This window comes from Callorhinus ursinus, unplaced genomic scaffold (assembly GCF_003265705.2).
Source record: "Callorhinus ursinus isolate GAN/ISIS: 27379988/994484 unplaced genomic scaffold, GSC_fseal_2.0 scaffold13, whole genome shotgun sequence".
Classification (NCBI taxonomy): domain Eukaryota; kingdom Metazoa; phylum Chordata; class Mammalia; order Carnivora; family Otariidae; genus Callorhinus; species Callorhinus ursinus.
The window spans coordinates 23542206-23566249 of NW_027397075.1; the positions used below are offsets into that span (position 1 = coordinate 23542206).

Here is a 24044-nt window from a genome sequence, read left to right on the forward strand (position 1 = left end):
TACACATCTGACTTATATATCTGTGGGATCAACAAAAATATCAGATAAAATGTTTTTTAACTCATTCATACCATTAAATATTTTTTTAAGTTGAAGTTATCAATCATATAAAGACATAAAATTCTAGGGTTTACTGTAGATTTCAAAAAATTATGCTTCTCACATAGATTTCATTTTAATCTCCCCAACATTCTGATAATATTGATGTAAAATAGAAATTTTTATCTCCATTTAACTGGTTTTTATAAACTGAGTAGCCATGCACATGTCTGAGTTCACAAATCAGTATTAGAAATAGAAACAGGTCTGTGAAACCTACAGCTAACATTTTACTCAATGATAAAAAGTTGAAAGCTTTTCCTTTAAGATCAGAAACAAGACAAGGGTTCCATCTCTTACCTTTCCTATCCAACATAGTATTGGAAGTCCTAGCCAGAGCAATCAGGCAAGAAAAAGAAATAAAAAGTATCAGAATTGAAAAGGAAGTGGCAAAATTGTCTCTATTTGCAGGTGACATGATTTTATATATAGAAAATCCTAAAGACTCAACCCCAAAAATGTTGGATTTAATCAATGAATTCAGTAAAGATGCAGGATACAAAATTAAAATACAAAAATCACTGTTCACATTAACAGTGAAATTTCTGAAAAAAAATAAAGAAATGGATCACATTTATACTGGCATCAAAACAATAAAATTCTTAGGAATAAATTTGACTAAGGAGATAAACAGTCTCTATGCTGAAAACTATAAGACATTGATAAAAGAAATCAAAGATGATGCAAAAAAATGGAAAGGTATCCCATATTCATGGATTAGAAAAATTAACATTGTTAAAATATCAATACAACCAAAATCCATCTATAGATTCAATGCAATCCTATCAAGATTCCAATTGCATTTTTATAGAAGCAGAAAAAACACTCATATAATTTATGTGGAACTGCAAAAGACCCTGAATACCTGAAGAAATCTTGAGAAAGAAAAACAAAGAAGGAAGTATCACACTTCCTGATTTCAAGCTATACTATAAAGCTATGGTCATCAAATATGGTACTGGCATAAAAACAGACAAATAGACCAATGGAATAGAACCGAGAGCTCAGAAATAAACCCAAGCATATAAGGCCAACTAATATTTGACAAGGGAGCCAAGAATACTCAGTGGAGAAAAAATAATCTCGTCAATAAATGGTGCTGGGATACCTGGATATTCACATGTAAAAGAATGAAACTGGACCCATATCATACACCACTCACAAAAATTAACACAAAATGGATTAAAGACTTAAAAGTGAGACCTGAAACCATGAAACTCCTAGAAGAAAACACAGGAATGAAGTTTCTTAATGTGGACTGGGGTAATAACTTTTTGGATGTGACACCTAAAATACAAGCAACAAAATCAAAAAGAAACAGTGAAAAGACCACCTATGGAAGGGGGAAAATATTTGCAAAGCATATATCTGATAAGGGCTTAATATCCAAAATACATCAAAAACTCATACAACTGAATAGCAAATAACCCAATTAAAAAGTGGACAAAGGACCTGAATAGACATTTCTCCAAAGAAGATATACAAAAGACGAAGAGGTACATGAAAAGATGCTCAACATTGCTAGTCATTAGGGAAATCAAATCGAAACCACTATGAGATACCATAGCATGCATGTTAGGTCAGCCATCATCAAAAAAACAAAGATAACAAATGCTGGTGAGGATGTGGAGAAAAGGGATCCTGTGTGCACCATTGGTGGGAAAGTAGATTGGTGCAGCCACTATGGAAAATAGTATGGAGAATCCTCAAAAAAATTAAAAATAGAACTACAATATGATTCAGCAATTCTATTTATGGGAATATAACCAAAGGAAACTAAAACACTAACTCAAAAAGGTATCTGCACCTTCATGTTCATAGCAGCAATACTCACAGTAGCCAAGACATAGAAACAACCTAAATGCCCATTAATGGATGAAGGGATAAAGAAGTTGTGGTATATCTATACAATGGAATATTGTTTGGCCATAAAAATGAGATAATACCTTTTTGACAACATGGACGGACCTTTGAAGGCATTATTCTAAGTGAAATAAGTCAGAGAAAGACAAGTACTGTGTGATAGCAGTTGTATGTGGAATATAAAATTTAAAAAAAAATAAAAAGTCATAGAGAAAGAGATCGGACTTGTGGTTACCAGAGGTGGAGGGTAGGGTAGGGGAGATGGGGAATCGGAGGAAGGTGGTCAAAGGGTACAAAATTCCAGTTACAAGATAAGTACTAGGGATTTAACATACACCATGATGAATGCAGCTAACACTGCTACATGGTATATAGGACAGTTGTTAAGAAAATAAATCCTAAGAGTTCTCATCACAAGGATAAATTTTTGTCTTTATTCTTTTCTTCTTTCTTATCTTTTTATTGTATCTATATAAGAAGATAGATGTTAGCTGAATGTATTGTGGTCATGTTGCGATATGTGTAAATCAAACCATGATGCAGTACAACTTAAATTTATACAATGATAGATGTTAATTACTCCTCAATAAAATGGAAAGAAGAAACAGGTCTATGATTACTACTATGGATCTATTTTCCACACCAGACTTACAAGCGAACGTGATAACCAGGAGTTGGATTCGGGCACCAACCTCAGTTTAGAATCAGACATCAGGGGTTAGAGGAAACACTGGTATGGTCCCAGAAAGCCAGGCAGAGACCCAGAAGAATAGAGTCAGTTTGTGTTCAGTACCTTTCCATGGGCAAGAGAATCCTGGGGCTTGTTTTCAGCTCAGGGATGGCATTTTCCAGATAACTGAAGTGGCATATAGGACAGCATGGAAAATCAAGTGAAGCATTGTATTCCCGGTGCCTAGCAGGATGCTGGCACAAAGCATTCAAAACATATGTGTTGAATGGATGGATAGATGGGTGGATGGATGGATAAAAATCAAAAAAAGTTGCTGACGAAGCGTGTTCAGGAAGGATCTGTGAACCAGTGAGTGGAGGGAGCAGGGAGCATGGTAGATATGGAGTCATTTTAGCCATTTTCCCTAAAGAGGGTATGCTGGAGAAGGGTGAAAAATCTGCCAGGTGAGGTCATTCACTCAGAGTTCAGTATGCTTGCAGATAGAGGAGCACCACTGTCAGACCTAGCAAGTTTAGCAGTGTTCTAAAATACAGGTTTGATTATGATTTAGATATGACATAACCAACAGATCAGGAAATGGTGGCCATTGGAAAGGCAAATTTGTTTTATTCACAGATCTCAAGAGAAAGAGCCATGAGGGGATGCCCCAGGGTCATCCAGAGGCAGGAGTGAGGGAAGCATGGACAAGAACTTTTGTTTTGGTTTACAGGGCTGGAGAAGAGACAAGGCAGAGTAAGCCCACTTAGGACTGGCAAGTTTGAATGATTTTGGTGGGCTCTAGTGCCCAGGGGCTGTCCCTAGTTGCCTGGTACCTGGCCCTGGGGTGATTACAGCAAGTGGATAGTGGCCCAGTGTGAGCCCATAAAGGAGATAATTCAGGGTATGGGCCATGGTTGAAGTATGAGAAGTGCACTCACAGGCAAGTTGTTTGCTATCTCCAGAAATTAGCCAGCCCTCAAAAGGGCAGTCCCTCCAGGCTCAGCAGGACTTAGATGTCAAAGTGTCAGAACACAGAAAATAAGAAGACATGACTAATACAAACAGAAGCAGAGGAGAGAATGTCTGGAGCCTACCACACATTGTGCCTTTGCTCCCACCTCTTCTTGAAGGCACTATCAGTTGAAATCTCCATTGTGAAATATTGTGCTCTCATTTAAGACTTGCAAGAAATTATAAGGAAAGTAGAATCCATCCTTTTATTCTCTACTTACTCAGCTCCATCTTTTCCAACACTGATGGTCACATTGTTTGAATAGACCAAACATTAATAGTTCACCGTTGGACATTTCATGAAGTAGAGACTCTGGTCCTCACTGAAGCCAGGCCATGCATTTCTAAGCGTCAACATAAGCCTCAGTGGGAACGCAGCCTGTGGCCCCAACATCTAGTACACAGGTGGGTGAGGAGCTTTTTCAAGGCAGGTGGTCATTGGAACATTCCATGAGGCATCTCTTCTGGAGCCTGGGATCCCTGATAAAGCAGAAGTCCTGGTTGCAAGGCAGGGAATCTCTCTTCAGAGGAGTGGGCACCCACAGCCCTGGCTTGGGGGCAGGGTTTGTGTCCAAGAAGGGACACCTGGGAAAGAGACTGCACTCACAAAGTTGGCCCTGTCAGCTGGGCTTTTATTTTTCAATGAATTCATAAATCCCTTTTGGACAGTCTTTGCTGTCACCTACAGCACATTAGGTGTCTTGTGGTATGTCAGTGAATACAGTGTGATTCCTGCTGCCATTTTCGTCTCCCAGATAAAGCTTTTCCTTCTTGAGGGCCATCTTCAACTTTCTAGAGCAGAAGAGTCTCTGTAGAGTACCAAGCAATAATGCCATCCCCAACATAAATTAGGATGTATATTTTATTCTTTTTCACATCCATCTTGATTCCACAATAATATTTTCCTCAAAAGGAGGAGGTGGAGTGTGTGGACATGTGTTGTAACAGAATGTCCGAGCAGGGTGACTGCTGTTACCAGGTGGCAGGCAGGGTTGGGGAAATACCACAGGACTTCCCACATACATAACTATGACTTAAGAGCATCCACAGGTCATCAAGTCTGTGTGAAGAATCCACAAAATGTGGCCATCTGTGAACCCTCCAAATGACACAGATTTTGCAGGAGACAGGAACTGTGGAGAAGGGGGATCGAGGCAGCATTGCCCAGCATCATGGTAATATAGCCCCGTGTAATACCTTCCTCCGTTATGTGCAATGGACCGTTCTCGGCTGATAAGATTTTGGTGAGCGTGCCATTGATCTCAAGGGGTCTTGCAAAAAATCGGAACAGAATTTTCAGGGCTTTTAGGGACCTTGGTGATCACACTTAGTTTATCACTCCTTTCCTACCCTGGGGTGAAGGGGAAGATGAGCCCTCACTATTTCCCCAAGGCAAACTTGAACAGTTTTAAAACTGTATGACGTCTCCATTTCTAGATAACATCTCATTTTTCTCTCTGCCTCTTCTTCCTTTCAAACGTGCATGATCCCACAGCCCTAAGACATTCATTCCAGAAAGATTCCACGCAGTTCTGGATATGTTCAGCCTTTTCCAGTGTGAAGGAGACTCGAGAGCTCACCTTTCATGCTGTGTCATCCTGTGAGCTCCGTCACAGTTCAGGCCTCATCTGAGCAGTTACGAATTCCAGCAGATTCTGCAAACACCAGCCCACCTACCTCCACTGTCAGCCCCCTCTCTTAGCCCCCCATAGCCCCAGGCCTGAGGTGCTTTGGGGGTCACATTAAAGTTGAAATTCAGGATTCACAGTTTGAAGTGGTGATTTTTTTGACTTCTTATTAAAAGAGCTTGTAGACCTAGGTTTTTCCCCTTGGCAAAATCTCTTTTGACCTTTGCAAATCCCCAGCTGAATCAGCTAGTCATTGACATGGGCCTGCTGCTTTTTATAATGTATGCAACACAGAGGAATATTCATTCAGGTCATTGGCGTGCATGACAGAAAGCACCCTGAGGCAGACCTCAAATGCCAGCGCACCCCGATGAATAAGACAATGAGAATTTAAAAACCTTCTGGCCCTCACCTTGTTGAAAGAATGAATTTTGTGTTCATTTTGCAGCTCAGAGTGTTCATTATAGACCTAGTCGAGCATGCTGATTTTCCCTCTTGTTGCCCATACAAGATTTGAGAACAAAAATACTTCATCTATATGAAGTAACAAGATTGTGGCTTTAATAACCCAATATGAGGCCAACTGTGGATATTTGGATAAGAAACCCTTTTGTGCTCTTGAACAAAACCAAAAACGTTCCTTATACACCTGCTTCCTTAATCTGTTTATTTTTGTGTCTTACAGAAATTTTTCGATCTGGAAAGAGAGAATGTGTGTGCTACAAAAGAACAAAAGGATCACACCTTTCCTAAATTAAATCGCAACAAGTACATGGTGACAGACGGCGCGGCTTATATTGGTAGGTGTCAGGGCTGTCAGGCTCCTTAGGGGATCCTGCAGGTCAATGGCGGTCCCACCATGGTCTTCTGTACCCCCCGGGGCCCTGGAGGAAACAAGAGCGGGAGGGCAAACAGCCCCTTGAACAGAACTTCTCCTCTAGGGCTTGGTTCAAGTATGAGGATGCCATAGAAGATGTTTTTAATAAGTGTTTTCAGAAATTCTTTGGTCCACTTGCCTCCTGTTATGGGTGAGGAGGTGAATGGCTCATGAAAGGCAAGTCCCAGGGGCGTCTGGGTGGCTCAGTCGGTTAAGCGTCTGCCTTCAGCTCAGGTCATGGTCTCAGGGTCCTGGGATCGAGCCCCGCATCGGGCTCGCTGCTCAGCAGGAGTCTGCTTCTCCCTCTGCCCCTTGCTCTGCTCGTGCTCTGTCTCTCAAATAAATAAATAGAATTTAAAAAAAATGAATCCTGAGAATTGAACCCTTCCCACCCACCGTACCCCAGCCAGTCTGTCCTGAGTCACAGGAGGCAGACATGATGACAGCCCAGCACCAAAATGAGTACTGCCTGGACAACGATCCCACCTCTGCCATTTTGAAAATGTCTGCCCTCGGAGAATTTACTCCTGCTCTCTAAACCTCAATATCCCCATCTGTACAATGGGGCTAACAAGTTTCTACTTCGTTGGGGGAAATTTAAGTAATATATGCAGGGCACCTTGTACAATTAAAACCCCTGGCATACAGATAATACCTGATTCATGTTAGCTGTTATTTTTAAGGTAATAATAACTACTGGTGGAATTACTTACTAATGTGTCAGCTCTGTGCGCCTTTCCTACAGTGTGCATGAGTCCAGGGTAATCCTTTAACTGGTACCATCAACAGCAGAGCAGAAATTATTATCCGTAAAAGAAGGGACATAAATCACAGAACAGCAGTCTGTCTATTACATTGTACAGATGACGTAGCAGGCTCAAAGCAGAAAAGAAAAATGTGTGTGTGAAATGAAGGAGTATGGAATATGGGGTTTTCCCCCCCCTAGTTCAGTGAGTGAGTATAGAGTATGCCTTTTTTTCTTTGTAAAGCACTTCATCTCATTTGATTTTCTAAGCAATGTTGCCAATAGGGAGGGTGGCTTTTATCGCCTGCAGTTTAGAAATAAGGAAACACGGACCATAATTGGGGAAATGACTTAAACGTGCAGATGAGAAGAGGAAGAGTGAGCCCTAGAATCCAAGGTACCCAGAACCTCCCCCCTCAACCCTACCACCTGGAACCAGAAGACACTGCCATCAGCCACTCAAGAGTTAGCTACTCTGTCCCAGCTCCGTGGAAAGTTGTTCTTTTTCCATTTTGAGTAGTTATGTGTCACATTAGGAGAATAGTATATTGGAATTTTTTAAAATGTGTATTACTCAAGTTGTTTTAGAATATGAGAATACTATTTTATTCATACTGTACCTCCTGGTGGCTTAGGATGTAAGAATTTGGATGTTCTCATGTTCATTTGCTTACGGAGAATAGAATGAAAGCAGCTTCTCTTTAAGTACGTGTCAAAAACAAACTCAAAATCATTTCATCAAAACTGGGAACTTTGGGCTCAATAATTGGGAAATACAGGGACAGATCAGGTTTCAGGCCCAGTTGGATTTAGGAACTCAGATCTGGATATTTTACCTGTGGTGTTTACTCAAAGCAAAGTGCCATGTGTACATGGAGCAGTTATATGGTGCCTATATCCAAAAGTTCTTTTAACGAATTAAATAAGTGTTTTGGAGTCACAAAAACCTCTGTTGGAATTCAAGCACTGACCCTATAAGCTGGAAGATGATGGAAAGTCATGTGATCTCTCTGAGCCTCTGTGTGCCCCTGTTTTCTTATCTGTAAAATAGGGATAAAAGTATCCACCCTTTGGTGGTGGTAGGAGGATTAAATGAGATAATATAGGAAAAGCTCCAAACATTGGCTCCCATCTGTCTCAATCCTTAGTAAATATGGATTCCTGGCTCTCTCTCCTCTTCTTCCCGTATAATACATTTTAAAAATAGACTTTTTTTTTTTAAAGCAGTTAGGTTCATAGCAAAACTGAAGGGAAAATACAGAATTCTCATATCCCTCTGCCCCCTCACACACGTACACACAACCTGCCCCATTATCAGCCCCCCAAAGTGGTACATTTGCTACAATTCGTGAACCTACGCTGATATTGATATATATTAGGGATTCACTCTTGATGTTACATTCTATGGGTCCTGACAATGTATACACCATTATGGTATCATAGTCATTTCACTGCCCTGCCAATCCTCTGTGCTCCTTCCCTCCCAGCCAACTCCAGGCAACCCACTGATCTTTTTACTGTCTCCATCGTTTGGGCTTTTTCAAGATATCACATAGTTGGAATCATATAGTGTCTATCCTTTTCAGATTGGCTTCTTTCACTTAGCGATATGCATTTAAGCTTCCTCTGTATCTTTGGATGGCTTGATAGCTCATTTCTTTTTAGCACTGAACAATATTCCACAGTCTGGATGGACCATGGTTTGTTCATCCATTCACCTTCAGGACATCTTGGTTGCTTCCAAGTTTTGGCAATTATGAATAAAGCTGCTATAAACATCCACATTCAGGTTTTTGTGTGGACTTATTTTCAACCCCCCTCGGGTAATAGCAAGGAGTGTGTTTGCCCAATCTAATGGTAAGACTATGTTGAGTTTTGTGAGAAACTGCCAAACTGTCTTCCAAAGTAGCTCTATCATTTTGAATTCCCACAGCAGACTGAGAGTTCCTGTTGCTCCACATCATCGCCAGCATGTGGTGTTGTCAGTGTTCCAGATTTTGGCCATTCTTATAAGCGTGTAGTGGTATCGCATCATTGTTTTAATCTGCATTTCCCTGATAATATGATATGGAGCATCTCTTTATATGCTTATTTGCCATCTGAGTGTCTTCTTGGGTGAGGTGTCTTTGGCCCATTTTTTTCATCAGGCTTTTCATTTTCTTATTGTTGAGTTTTAAGAGTTCTTTGTGTATTTTGGATAACAGTCTTTTATCAGATGTGTCTTTTGCAAATATTTTCTCCCAGCCTGTGGCTTATCTCTTCATTCTCTTGACAGTGTCTTTCACAGAGAAAACATTTTAAATTGTAATGAAGTCCAGCCTATCAGTGATTTCTTTCCTGGATCGTACCTTTGGTATTGTGTCTAAAAAGTCATCACCAAACCCAAGTTCATATAGATTTTCTTATTTGTCACTTTCTAGGAGTTTTATAGTTTTGCATTTTACATTTTTCTGTGATCCATCTAGAGTTAATTTTTGTTAAAGGTGTAGGATCTGTGTCTAGATGCTCTTTTCTGCAGGTGGATGTCGTTACTCCAGCACCATTGTTGAGAAGACTAGTTTTGCCCCCTCACATTGCCTTTGCTTCTCTGTAAGGATCAGTTGACTATATTTACAAGGGCCTATTTCTGGCTCTCTGTTACAATGCATTTTTAAATGAGTTCATTTTACACACAGCATTTCTGGCAAAACATTAATTCCCTAGAGCGAGGCATAGTTCTTGTATAAAAATATTTAAAGAGTATCCAGAGGGAAAATTCATTGATAATTTAAATGATTATCAGCATGTTCTGGAAATCTCTTAAGTCATCAGTCAGACACCAGCTGAGAATGCTGAATTAAGAAAAATCCACACTAGACCTTGCATGGAATTATAGCTCATTAAATCTTCACAAGACTTAACAGAAGATTCCCCAAACAGTATCATCTCTCTAATTTTGAATTCTCTGGAGTATATTTGAATCTGGCTTGGCACATTTGTCCAGAAGATGATTCGAATTGTTTGAGGGCTGACAAGGGGGTGGTACGTTAATTGAAGGCACTGAGAAGACTCACTGAGGCACATATACCTTCCCAGTGAGCTTGTCTACACCGTGCCATGGTTCCTGGGGAGGGCCCTGTAGTTCTCCTGCCCACTGGGCCAACACATGCATTTGGGAAGCTGAGATGGCAGTCTCAGCACTGGGTGGAACAGTGTCCTTGTTGAGAAAACACTGAAGCAGGTACATGACTCTGAAGTTGAGCCAAACCTTGAGGAAGTGAAAAGTGGGAAAACATGATCACACTGGTGGAGGATTGCCTCTGTGGGCCTGAGAAAGCTGCCTAGTGTTGGAATTCTGGAGAAGAACCTAATTAAAACTTTGGAGAATCAAAGGTGCAGGATCTTGGCTCCATCCATTGTACTGAAGGGAAAAGCTGAATCTCCCAAAATAAGGCTCCAAAATCTTGTCACTTCTCTCCCCTTATCTTTCCGTCTCCTGATGCTGCCCCCAAAGCATATTTCCATCTCTGTGTCCTTCAGAGAGTGTGGTCCCCAGAGGAGAGTAGTTCAGTGTGGCCCGGTGCTCCAGCCCTGGTGGCTGATGCTGAAGTCTGCAGGGTGGGGAGGAGGGGGAAATGCACAGTGGGTACCATGCAGGCCTTTAGATTGTAGGTGACATGGAACAGAAGTTGAGTGTGGGCTGTGGGGTCAGACCTGGCTTTGAAACTCAGCTCTAATTTTTTTTCACTCCAGTCTTGGACAAATTACCTAACCTTTCTGTGACTTAATTTCCCCATCAGTACAGTGGAGTAAGTATTATCACCTCATAGGATTGCAGTGAATATTGAATGAGATAATGTAATGAGATAATGAATTCACTTCCTGTCACTCAGCTGTGGGGACAAGACTTTAGTGTCTTCTCCACAAGTCCTCGAAAGGCATGCAAGAGCACAAGAGTCTTCTGTTTATGGGATGAATCAAAGATGCTGCCTGCCAGCGGGTTCCAAATAACTCTTAACCTGCAGTTTCTACTGATCCCCAGTTTAAGATGTTCAAGCCTGTATTTACCTGGCGCTGAGCATTGCACAAAGCCACTGCCTCTGAGCATGGCCATGTGTCTGAGAGCACGTGGTCAGAAACACAGCACTGGCAGAGACTCTAACGCAGTATCCTGAACCTTTGGTGGACGGGTCCCTCATTTATAGCGGTAAAATTCATCCAACGTTATGTCTGCCATGAAACCATCAGGGGTTAACAGGGTGATGTTTGGGGAGTGGCGGAAGACAGTAGGAGATAGAGGACAGAGAGAGAGAAGAGTTTGTTCTCTAGTGCTGATAATATTTGATTTAGGGACCCGGTATTAGGCCCTGAGGAATAAACTCAAGGAGTATAATGAGAGACAAGGAAACCACTTCCGCTATTCCAGGAAGTGCCAGATGGAAAGGGGAGTTGATATGTGAGGGGACTCCAGAGTGTGGAAGACGGCCCACAGGAGGAGCGCTATGAAGGAACAGGTATCAGCTCTCTGTAGATATCTATTCCTACACAAATGGCTGCAGGGCCTTGGGCCAAGGAGGCTCAGTGTCGTATTCAGCAAATATTCCTGCAGTGATGGCTGAAGACCCACTGAGGGCCTGGAAATCAAGCTCTATACTTAACACGCCTTCAGTTTTCTTTATGAAACCAGCTCTGTACTAAAGAGGAGCACAAAACTGGGAGCTGAGACCACACCCGGGCTAGTGGTAATTCATGAAATCTTTTTTAGTGAGAACACTGCCTCGCTTATGGTATTATAGATAGTCCATGGAGACCTGGGTCCACCAATGATTAAATCTGTTCACCTCTTTGAGCCTCAGGCTTCTCATCTGTGGAGTGGGTGTAAATCCTACCAACTATGAGAGATAATGACAGATACAAATGCTAAGCCTAGTGCTTTGCTCATAGTAGGCACTTAGTAAAGGACAGTTTCTCTCCCCCCCCCACAAAGACCCTTAAATCCCAACTTCATCCCTAACTCTTCCCCACTCATGCTCCAAGATCCTGATCATATTTTTGTCCACATCCCTCTGCGGGTGTGGCACTCTAACTTCCTAACTGATGTTTCTGTGTATCTCTCATTACTCAACAAAATGCTTTCCTGACTCATGCAGCCAGAGTTGGAAATCTTTTCCCTTGCCCTCATGGCATTGTACACACACATCTCTCTGTGTTATAATCATTGTGTTTCCTTCCTGAATGCCTTGAAGTCAGGAACCGTCATGCTCTGTTTTATATCATGGCCCCAGGCACCCACCTGGTAGACATTAGACACTCAGTAAATGTGCATTAAATGAAGGACAGAAAGATCAAAGAAATGAATGGAGTGGACCCTCTTGAGAAGAAAACTTTGTTCTCCCGCTAGAAACTTCTCCCCGATGGATGCCAAGATAAGAGATTTGTATGGGACTTTGGGGTAGTCTCTCCTTTTATCTTCTCTCAGCTTGAAGATGGACTACGCGTGAGTGACATAGATACTATTGGCCCCTTCTGGGACAGATTCCACCTGCTATGGGCTGAACCGTGTCCCCCAAAATTCATATGTTGGAAGTTCTAACTCCCAGTACCTCAGAACATGACCTAATTTGGAGTCAGGGTCCATAGAGAGGTCATCAAGTTAGAATGAGGTCATCGGGGTGAGCCCTGATCCAATTTGACTGGTGCCCTTACAAACAAGGGAAATTTGGACACAGAGACAGACATGCACAGAGGCAAGAGAATGTGAAGAGACACGGGGAGAAGCTGGGCATCTACAGGCCCACGGGAGCAGCCCGGAACAGATTCTTTGTCCCAACCCTGCCAACAGTTGATTTTGACTTCTAGCCTCCAGAACTGAGACAATAGATTTCTCTTACTTAAGCCACCCAGTCTGTGGGCCTTTGTTACAGCAGCCTTAGCAAACTACTACACTACCCAACACCAAGCTGTGTGCTGGGGAGCCTAGAGCCTACTATCATAGCAACTGCCTTGATTCCTGGACCGACGAGCCAGATCCTGGAACCCGGAAATGATTTACCACCCAAGCAAGGAGAGGTTTATCTATTCAGATGGGAACTGAACCTCCTTCTCTGGCTTCAGCCTTTTCTTTGATGTGCAAGCTTGTAAGCATTGTAATTCGAATCCCTCATTTGTACATATGGATCAGATGTTGTCTCTGTGAGAAGGTAGTAATTGTTCACAGGATTTTTAAGTGTATTCCTATGTATTTTAAATGTTGCTGTATTTAGTGTGTCTTGTGAATGTCAATAAGAAATAACAGTTACCAAAAAAACCCCAGCAGATTCCTTGTTTTGAGTTTCAAGTTGAGCAAAACTGAAGAAAATGCCAAAATAATATGCAAATATTAATATGCCATATGTAAGGCCTCTTGGAAATTTTTTTTTCCTGAGCTGTCAACACAATTCAATCTCCCTGTCATTTTTTTTTTTAATAGAATCTGCTCGGTGTTTCATTAAATGGGGAATTAACGCCCCCCCGTAGATCTTAACTCGGCACCCCATTCTCTGCTTTGTTTGTTTGCAGGCAATTTTGACTGGGTAGGGAATGATTTTACCCAGAATGCTGGCACGGGCCTGGTTATCAACCAAGCAGATGTGAGGAACAACAGGAGCATCATCAAGCAGCTGAAGGATGTGTTTGAGAGGGACTGGTACTCACCCTACGCCAGGACCTTGCAGCCGACCAAACAGCCGAACTGCTCCAACCTGTTCAGACTCAAACCCCCCAGCAACCAAACTGCCACGTCCAGCACCAGCTCGAGGGACCCCGCCAGTGCATAACGTGAAGGAAAGAACTGACAGGACAGCTCATCTTTCCTACTTCTATATAAAGGACTTGAGGAGAGAAAAAAAAATTTAATATGTCTTTTTGTAGGGAAAAAGCACACTTCCACAAAAATATTCTCTGACCGCCATGTAATATCTTATCTAACAATATCTTAGCAGCGCGTACACAAAGTTTAGGACTTTTGTATTTGTTACTCCTGACAGAGAATGTCATTTCAGCTTGGAGGTTAGTTTTTAAGTTTGCATACGGATTTTAAGACTTCCTAGTTTTAGAACTTTTTCTGCCGACCCACCTGGTCGGTTCTTACAAAGCTTAGCATGAGGTAAATGCTTTCACACTCTTCTGGGAGCTGCTTCTTAGAGAGGTGAGTGAGGCTTTCACCGCAGCCAAGGGACTGATCAAGCCAAGTATTGACCCCATAAACTGTCTCCAAGACCCGTGCAGTCATCCAAGCATGAACAGCTGACATCTCATGCCAGCCTCTTGAAAACCACTCTTTCACCTCCTTGTTCATTTTCTTCGAATACCGTACCTTTCACTTGGTACCATTTTTTCCTCTTCTCAGAGAATGTTCTTGTTAGCATCAGCGTCCCCTCTGTTCACCTCCATGCTAGTTCCAAGTATGGCGATGTCTTTTGAAAATGTATGAATTCCCTCAGAATGGATGCCAAATGGGAATAGCAGTCTTTAATTTTCACCTTTCAACTGCCTTTTCCCCTCAAATTAATAATTTAAAACCACAGCCAGCAATATGTATCTTTTCTCTCAAGCTCAGAAAAATTAGGTAGCTACCTGCGAATACCCAGCAAGCAATTAGATCTGCATTATGAGAATAAAGTAGTTTTTCACATTTTTTTTAGCTTAGGGTATTATAAAGGAAAGCTCTCTCTGCATCTGTGGATTTTAATTTCTTTAGAATCATTCATTATGCTGTTAAGAGTATGCCAGCAAACCTTTATAGAGCTATTTAATATACCAAATGCTTTTCAGAGAAATGCAATTTAAATACTGTGCTTCACATATTTTACTAAGAAACAAAAATATTGGATTATTGTTCTATAATATCGTCGTGTGTTGCATTTTATATCTATACAATATATAACCCTATATTAATGGAGACCATTGCCACCCTAGAGACAGGCCTGGCCTCTTTAGAGCCCAGAGCAGGTGGCCACCAGGATGCCAGTCTCAAGGTCACTCCTGACCCCCTCGGGCCTGGAACAGAGTCCTGCACTCCTTGGCCTTGGGTTTCTATTGGTAATGTAGGGACAGTCATACTCACCTACCTCGCGTAGATGTTGTCACGGTAGGAAATATTTATAACTTGATTTGAAATCAAAAGAACCTATATAAATGCTAAGCATTGTGATGTATAATCTTTTTCTCGAACTAATCTTTGTGGTACCCTGAAACAATCAATACCGGGTTCTCGCAGAAAGCCTACAAGGGAAAACAGATCCACAGCCTCCAGCTGTAAATGTGGGTGGACACAGGAACTCAGAAACCATGCTGGAGATTGGGATTGTCATCATTTTGATGGAACATTTCGTTGGGTCACTTTGTCATAAGTAACATCCCTACAAAACGAGATGTGCTAGGGATCGTTCTTGAGGACCAGCACGTGTGTGTGTTTTCAGAGCAAGGAAAAGCAATCTTAATTCTTATCTTTTATATCTAGAGACTTGCTTTCTACTATGCCAGGCAGAGTGACGGAAGAAGATCTGAGTCTCATCCAGTGGGTTCCATTGGTGTAGAAGGGCTGTTGTTGGTCAGCTATTGGTCATGTGACATAGCTTCTTTCTTGTTGCTTCCAAGGTAGGTGTTACTGGATGTATGACCCATCGGTGAAGACAGCTGGGAAAGATGGGGAGATTCTTAATGATATTCTTCACCGCCAGTGGCCAGGCCATAAGACTCTAAATATTTACCATATCCCCAGTCCTTATTTGAGTAGGGGAGCTATCCTGCCAATCATCTCGGTAAAGTAAAGGTGGTTTTGGAAATGATTTTAAAAAAGAAAGAAAACAAAAGAACAAGCAGGGTAGGCATGGAGACAAACAAACATCCCAAGTTCAATCCCAGGCAAAGAAGAGCAACCGGGGCTAGGTTCGAAAGGTTCGAAAGGGGATGTGAAGGGGAAAGACTATTGTCTCCTGAAGTGTGTGTCACAGCCGAGGGACAAGCGTTGGCTTGGCATCACGAGGCCCCTTTCACTGTCCCTCGCTGTCGCATGTGATAGAACTGTGTCCTTTATAAAATGATAGTCTTTGCCATTTTGTGCTGAGCCCATCAGTAAGGTGGCATCAGGAACCGTGTCCCGGGACTTCGTGTCACCAGGAGACCAGCAGCAGCAGGGCCCTCCCTGGCCCAACGGTCACCTCCTCAGACAGGTCACTGACTTCAGGAGGCAACGCTGGCCTCCAGGCAGCCAGGAAAACAGCCCCTGCACAGAGAGGGTCTCAGGTCTCCTAAGAGAGCATTTAATTCGGCAGAACTTCCTTTTGCATTTGGATGCTTTATCTACCCCTCTAGGAGTGGCCTTCCTCTCTTACTGACTCTGTGTCTGTGCTAAATAGACAAACAACTTCCATCAAACACCCTACAAATTATTTCCCAAGAGGGAAAGAAGGCAAAGCAAAAACACTTTAATTCAAGACAATCTGACCATATCCTTGCCAGGAATTAGGAGCAAGAGGCTAACTGCTAATTTCCATTGTTTTTCTCCATAAATATTCCAGGAGTTATTTCCCAAAGGGGAATATGAAAAGGAATGCAAACACAATTCGAGACCATAGTTTAGATTTCTGTGTCACACACAACCTAGTGCCTTATTTATTCTCAAGCATTGATTTTAAATGGTGATTCACTCTAAGAGTATACTTCTGCTTCCCGTGGGGTCCATTTAGGCCTTCTGATGAGCCTTCCAGTCAAAAACGTGTGCGGGTCAACGGCTTTCGTGTAGCCTGCTCTCCTCCTGAGCCACACAGCACTGAGCACCCCCACATCAAGTCATTGACACACACTGTCAAACATCCACACTGTTGGCCTCCTCTGCACTGCCACAGGCCGCCGGCATTCTCTGCTAATTAAATCACAGCTTATCAAACCATCGGAGGGGAAATGCAACGTTATGGATGATATCCATGCTCTGTGAATGCCACACTTTGGGTACCTGAAAATGATAGAAGCGAGGCACGCTGAAAATGTCCCCGCTGTCTTTAAAGGACCTCGTAAAGAGATGTTCATGGACTTCCACAGTCTCGTGGAACATAGCATGAAAACTAGCGTGTAAAAGTCAAAGCAGACCCAGTGAAGGAAACAAAAGAGCTGTGGAAAACGGTACAGGAGTGTAGCTCTGGGCTCTTTTTTCTATCCGGGCTGTCTCTGTGCTGTTTGTCTCACCACTGAACTGGTTCTTCGTGAGACGGGTCTGATCACACTGTTGGTTGATCTTACCCTTTGAAAACTGTGTTTTGTTACCGCAGTTCCTGGTTTGTTCAAAGTGCCTCGCTGAACCTGGGACCGACAGAAGCTCATTTCCCACCAGCCTGCAGCTATTCTCAAGTGACTTTGATTCACTCTGAGTTTTCTGTTTGTTTTTAGAAGTTTTATGGAACTAAATTCCAGGGGAAACACAAAATAAAGAGACTCTCAGAATTTCTTGATAAGATCAGACCCAGAGTCCGTCTGTCTCAGGAATTCTATCCCAGAATCTGCCTTTTTTCATATGTGTAATAACTTGTGTGAGTTTCTCTGTCCAGAATTCATTTCATTATCTTTAACATTTAAGGGATGTGAAGAGCTGCCTTCACTTGCAAATGGACAGTTCTCTTCTGCAATGAGAGAATCTTTGCATTTGGTTATTCAGATGCAGTCCCTAATGAACAGCCCCATGTATTGTGGACAAATGTTCGAATCTTTGGATTTCTGTACTTGATGAACTGGTGCACTTTATTATAAGCCTTTTGAAGGGGAGATTCATATAATGTCCATTTGGCCTAAGGTAGGTTGGATAAATGAATCCATATTCAGCATTTTCCCCTTTGCTGTGATTTAGCTTTTTCTTTTTCTTTTTCTTTTATATGCTGATAACCAAATAGCTGTTCATCATAAGCTGTTACCTTATCGATTTAAATTGCCAGAGGCTTTTTAATAGCCCCAAAGTCAACCCCAGTTCATTGCCTGCCTTTCCCGTTTGAGAGAATTCCCATCCGGTGGCTTAATTACGAAGATAGTGGTTTTTATGGTGACTAGATAGGTATTCTTCAGAAGCTTCTAGAAATAGTAAAAACCGAAATTTCTTATTTTTGACCAGCAGCAATCTTGTACTTACAGAGTTCTAAAAAAGGTCACCATTCACTTCTGCTTCTTTTGGCCATTTGCTAAAAAGAAATGGGAGGTTTAATAGGCTATTCCACATTTTCTTCTGTTATGTTCAACTACTAAACTTCTGATTCTGTTACAAAGGATATCTTGGATTTTTAATGTTTCTTTATGTAAATAGGATAAAGTTGTACCTGGACATATCTATACTATTAACCTTGAGATCCCTAAATAAATCGGTGTGATAAAGGGCTGAATTTGGGGGCATCATTAAAATTCTCAAACCTTTCGTATAACCAAATGCTCAATTTTTTCATAAGTAAATATTATATGTTTTTTTTTTCATTCTGTGAGATGAGGCATTTAGTTTTCTCGTCAGCTTCCAGATTGTACACTCTGGTCCAGTGACAGAAAAGGAATTTATGGATATTGGCTCAGCTGTCTCACACACTTACCCACCACACTATTCTTTCTAGGCTTCAACCCATAATCAAACACACCTGGTGCCTGCTTAACAGGCCCAAATTGAATCTCAGGTCTGGAGAATTCTTTGAAAGTCATCCAAAGCAACTACTCCAAATGCACAAATTCCCTTCCTATTTGGCCACTCAGAAGTTGAGGACCTACTCAAGCCAACACATCAGGAGTGGTTACTACAGTCCCTTTCACAAGATGCACACAGAGTACCGTCTTACTATATTTGCTAGAGTAACTTGGATTTGAGACATCTTACCTCTGAAAGAATGTACATGGTGGGTACCCTTTTTATACAGGTATGAAAGCTGAAAAGGCATACTTTTTTTAAAGCTATCATTTGAGAGTTTAACAAAGGCTTAATAAAGCCAACCTGATGAACCTGCAATAGTCAATTATAATTTGATTTTGTCAGCTGTTTCTGAATCCTGTAATTTCATGTTTTAAAAAGAAATTGGCCTAACAATCTAATGAGAGACAATCATGTGCAAGGAGTCCAATTAAATCAAAGTAAGGGTGAAGATTATTTATGATTTATTTTTATTTCATAGAAAAATTAATAAGGAAAAAATTTCTCCTTTTACAAAATGGGTATCTGGTTATCAAACCCATTCCTTCTGGCCTCAGACATGTTGAAAAAGTGTTAATTCCTTTATGGACTCCACCGTCTTTCATGGGTGAAAGAAATCTTAGGAATGGTTGAGAAATAACTCCTTGTAAGACACAAACATGGACAAACCTGGTTTCTAATTTAGAGTTTCCCCCACATAAGTATACAACAGATCTTGGGAGTATGACCTCAATTTCCAATATTAAAAATACTGAAATTATCTGTGACTTTCCAGTATTATGGAGGAAGAAGATCTTTAAAGACAACTCAGAAAATATGAGCCAACAACATGTGATTCAGAGCTCAATCTACAATTCCACTTCCTTTTGCTTAAAAATGGAGACGATCAACTGCTTTAGAAAGAACATGTTATTAAAGGCAACATTCTCCCCCCCAAAAATGTAGTAAGAGCTAGAAACACCATGGTTTCAGGGAAGTTATGGCATTGATAGAGCACTTTGAAAATCCTCCATAAGAAAGCTTACCTGTCCCCAGCAGTAAAGCTGTGTGTTATTATGCATATTTCCTGGGTGGATCTGTAGTTTTCCTAGAGTCCTGGAGAGACCACATCCATAGCTTCTACATGAGCAGAACCATGTTCCTGTCACATGAACACTCCACACTGGCCACAGCCAACTGCACCATGACTAAAAGAAATTCAGTTATGGGCTGTGGGGTGGCGTAGGAAGAGAGAGGAACCCAGCAGTGCTGTTCTCGTTGGATGGCATGTGGACCCACCATCCAGAGCCCTCCTTTATGAGCCCTCTGAATATGAGATAGAGAAAGGAAATGGGCAGCAGCAAGAGCAGACAAAATAGAGAGGAGCAAAGTCACTTTAATGGTACCACCTTAGAGCAGTAACATACCCAGAGGTGAGATACCCAGAGTTCTTGTTGACTCACCATGTCTGCTTTTTATGTTGCTGTAGTAATGATTGATCCCTGAACAATGAGGCTGGACTCTGTGGTTACTGGTTTGCTTTCTTATCTTTCGTACTTTCTTGTGTATTGATTGATACAAATAAACTCACAATAATTGAGATAACCTGACTGTGCGTCTGTTCCTTGCCATCCAGAGGGGCCTAACACACTTCCGAAAGTTACAGCTATCCCCAGGAGACTATCCTGAGAAAATAAACAGAAGCACTGTAGTAACCATGTCTTGATTAGACGCAGACCCACATTGGTGATCTCCACAGTGAATCACCTGGATCCACTCCGCAAGTGTGAACATCAGATCGTTTGTTGCCAAATATCCTGGACTCATCAAGATAAACTGGAAGCACTGAGGACACAGATGAAAATTCATTCGGGAGATGGCTACTCCACAGACACAGAGACTGTTCAAGCTGGAAGAAAGATGAGGACTCCTAAAGCCCAAATCCATCTTTTTTTTAATTATCTGAGGAAAATGAGGCATAAAACATACACTGAGTTAAGTAGAGGCAGATGTGTTATAAATTTAGAAATTGTTTTTAAATACATATTCTGATTGACTTAATAAATGCAAAAATTGCTAATAATATGCTGAATATTTGGAGCAAGTGGGTAGTTTATAGGGATTTATGGAAGATGGAAGTCACACTGTCCCTAAGCAGTCTGACGAGGGAAGACAGGTCTTCATGTCACCATGAGAGGGATCGGAGGGAGTGGGGCAGAGTCAAGGCACACTTAGCCTGGTGTCTCTCCTTACTGAAATTGGGTAGGGATTAGAAATATCAGAAGAAGGTCAAAGGGTTTTGTGTTCTGTTTCGCAGGTAACCCCCTTGTAGACGCTCATTCAAAAGTGAAAAGAATGCCATAAAAACTACCATTTATGGGTTGAAAACAAAGTTCTTATTTTGAAGTTTGTCACTCAGCCAGTCAGTTTGTGGTCATGTGTATGAAAAGGATGTGTGAGGTAGATCATTTACATCTAAGGTCTGCTGACAGTAAAATCTTGCTAATTTAATATTTTCATGTAATTAGGGTAGCCTAATCATGTCATGTCACAGTGCGATGCTTGGTTGTATGTGTCAATCTGAGTGGGTGATAGTTCCCAGGTATTCAGTAAACATTAACCTAGGAGTTGTTGGGAAGATATTTTGTAGATGTGATTAAAGACAATCATCAGTTTAAGTAAGCGGGATTGTTTTAGATAATCTAACTGGGCCTGATGCAGTCAGGTGGAGGGCCACAGGAGCAGAACTAAAAGCATCCTGACAAGGAAGAAATTCCACCTCTGGACTGTAGCACCAGCTCCTGCCTGGGTTCCTGACTGTCTGCCAGCCCCACAAAGGAGAAGCCAGTCCTTTCCAATAAATCACTCTCTCTCTCTCTCCCCCTTCACCCTAATATGTGTGTCTGTGCACTACTTGTTCTATTTTCATGGTAGAACCCTGACTGATAAACATAGTAATAAGCAATCCCAAAATCTTAGTGGCTTAAAACTGCAAGGTTTTTTTTTATTCGTATTTTTCTTTTTTTTTATTAAGTTAAATTAGCCAACATATAGTATAGTGGTCAATGATTCGTTAGTTGATATAACACATTTTTTGAGTATAGTTGACACACAATGTTACATTTAGTTTCAGACATAGTGATTTGACAAGTTTATATGTTATGCTATGTTCACCACAAGTGTAACTACCATCTGTCCCTTTACATCTATCACCTTACACCCGTCAGAATGGTTAAAATCAAGAAGACAAGAAAGAACAAGCTTTGGTAAGAATGTGGAGGAAAAAAACCCTTGTGCACTGTTGGTGGGAATGTAAACTGGTGCAGCCACTGTGGAAAACAGTATGGAGGTTCCTCAAAAAATTAAAAATAGAAAAACCATATGACCCAATAATTCCACTATTGGGTATTTGCCCAGGGAAAACAAAAACACTAACTTGAAAAGATATATACACCCCTATGTTTATTGCAACAATATTTACAATAGCCAAGACATGGAAGCAACCCAAGTATTCATCAGTAGATGAATGGATAAGGAAAATGTGGCATACATACATAATGGAATATTATGCAGCCATAAAAAAGGATGAAATCGTGCCATTTGAGACAACATGGATGGACCTAGAATGTATCATGCTAAGTGAAATAAGTCAGACTGAGAAAGACAAATACCATATGATTCCACAAGGTTTATATTTTGTTTACACTGCATGTACTTCATGGGTCAGTGGGGATAGTCTTCTCATCGTGGCCACTCAGAGATCCAAGCTGACAGAGCCAGTATTGCTGTCACCATGCCAGAGGGGAAGGAGATTGCTGGAGGGTCTTACATCAGCAAGCAATCAAACTCTGGCCAGGAAGTAACACATAACCTTTTGCTCACAATATATCAGCCACAACTAGTCACATGATTCACCCAGCCTAATGCTAAGAAATTCAATCCTATGAGCATTTTTGAAATGGTGGAGAATACAAAATATTTAATGAATGGTATGAATGACTAACATAATTAGAAAAATACAAACTTACCAATGAGCTTTTCATTTACAGTTGAGGACAAATTTATGAAGATAAAAAGTAAGGAATGCTTAAGAATATAAAGAATATGGACTCCCAGCTCAGTGGGGAGTCTGCTTCTCCCTCTCCCTCTGCCCCTCCCCCTGCTTGTGTTCTCTCTCACTTGCTCACTCTCAAATATATAAATAAATAAAATCCTTTTTAAAAAAAAGAATATAAAGAATATAAGAATTCTAGGATCAGAATGATTCTTTAAGAAAGGATGAATGGAAACAATACAGTATACCTTAACCTTTGGTGTTGATAACCACTAAAAAAAAAAAATAAAAAAACAAACAAACAAACAAACAAAAAACACAGTCTTAAAATTTGAGTCAGAGATGTCACCCAGCTGACTTAATGCTTAGACAAAGGCAAAGATAATCATGGACATAAGGGGCTCAAATTGCTTTCTTTAATGTGGTCGTGTGTTCTAGATATCTGTTTAGGTGAACTTCATTGTCTGCCAACATCTAAAATAACAGGTAAATAAGAGCACAACTAAAGAAAAGCATGTTCTCAGCTGAGCTTTGTGTGTCTGAATTTTCTGACACAAGGAGCCTCAGTATGTCTTTGAATTTCATGCGCTCATCTCTTGATGTGTGTGTGGTAGCTCCCTTTACTGTGTAAGCTTACTGCTCACTAATCTTTGTCTCATTTTCTTCATGAAATAAAACCATCTATTTTTTAAATATGTGTTTCCCTCCTCTTTTAAACAAATAATGTACTCCTAACATATATTACCAATTTCTTTTAAAATTGTATCTCAGGGAGCAAAGGGTCTTTCAGCAGGATGTCATATATCCCCTAAAAACTTATACTTTACTCCCATTCATCTGGGTTTTAAGAATTAAAAATACAATGAAGTATTTGTTTTATGTGTGAAATAACATGGGAGAACTATTTGATGTAACTAACATTTCTTGAGCACCAATTCTCTGCATTACTGGGTTTAGTGCTGTGGAACAGAAAACAATGAATGTTCTTCCTCAACAGAGCTTACAATCCAGTATGGAAAGCAAACCCAAGGGAGGCAAGATGGCAGGGACCTCGTTTCATCTGGTCCCTTGAATTTAGCTAGATATCTATCAAATCCCTCTGAACACCTATGAATTCAACCTGAGATGTAAGAAAAGAATTGCTCGAATTCTACAAACAGAAAAGCGACCAGTTTTTGCAAGGTGCGAGGTGCAGAGAAGTGAATCAGAAGGGATATATCAGAAGACAAACGGTGTTGGGGGGAGGGGGCCTCTGTAAGCTGGCACCAGAAAGTGATATAGTGGCAGAGCACAAAATTGGAACTTTTAGAAGTCTGCTCCAGTGAGAGACATTCCTGCCTGAAAGGTGCTCAGGTAACGAAATGGGGCAGAATCCTAGGTGGGACAGTGTGGTCTCAGGATCCCCAGCAAAGAATGGGGGTGCTGAGCCCACAGAGTTCCCAAGCATTGG

The 24044-nt window shown here is 41.2% G+C and overlaps 1 protein-coding gene across 3 annotated transcripts in view; it reads left to right on the top strand.

Annotated features, from left to right (window-relative positions):
* The window catches only part of PLD5 (phospholipase D family member 5), a 405908-nt gene extending 385787 nt beyond the window's left edge, over nt 1–20121 (top strand). For all 3 annotated transcript variants that reach the window (XM_025878059.2, XM_073899910.1, XM_073899911.1), the window contains 2 exons: nt 5957–6071; nt 13431–20121. In XM_025878059.2, the coding sequence (XP_025733844.1) occupies nt 5957–6071; nt 13431–13687 (372 nt within the window). In that variant the 3' untranslated portion in view covers nt 13688–20121. The remainder of the gene's footprint in view (nt 1–5956; nt 6072–13430) is intronic.
* Nucleotides 20122–24044: the final 3923 nt, after the last annotated feature.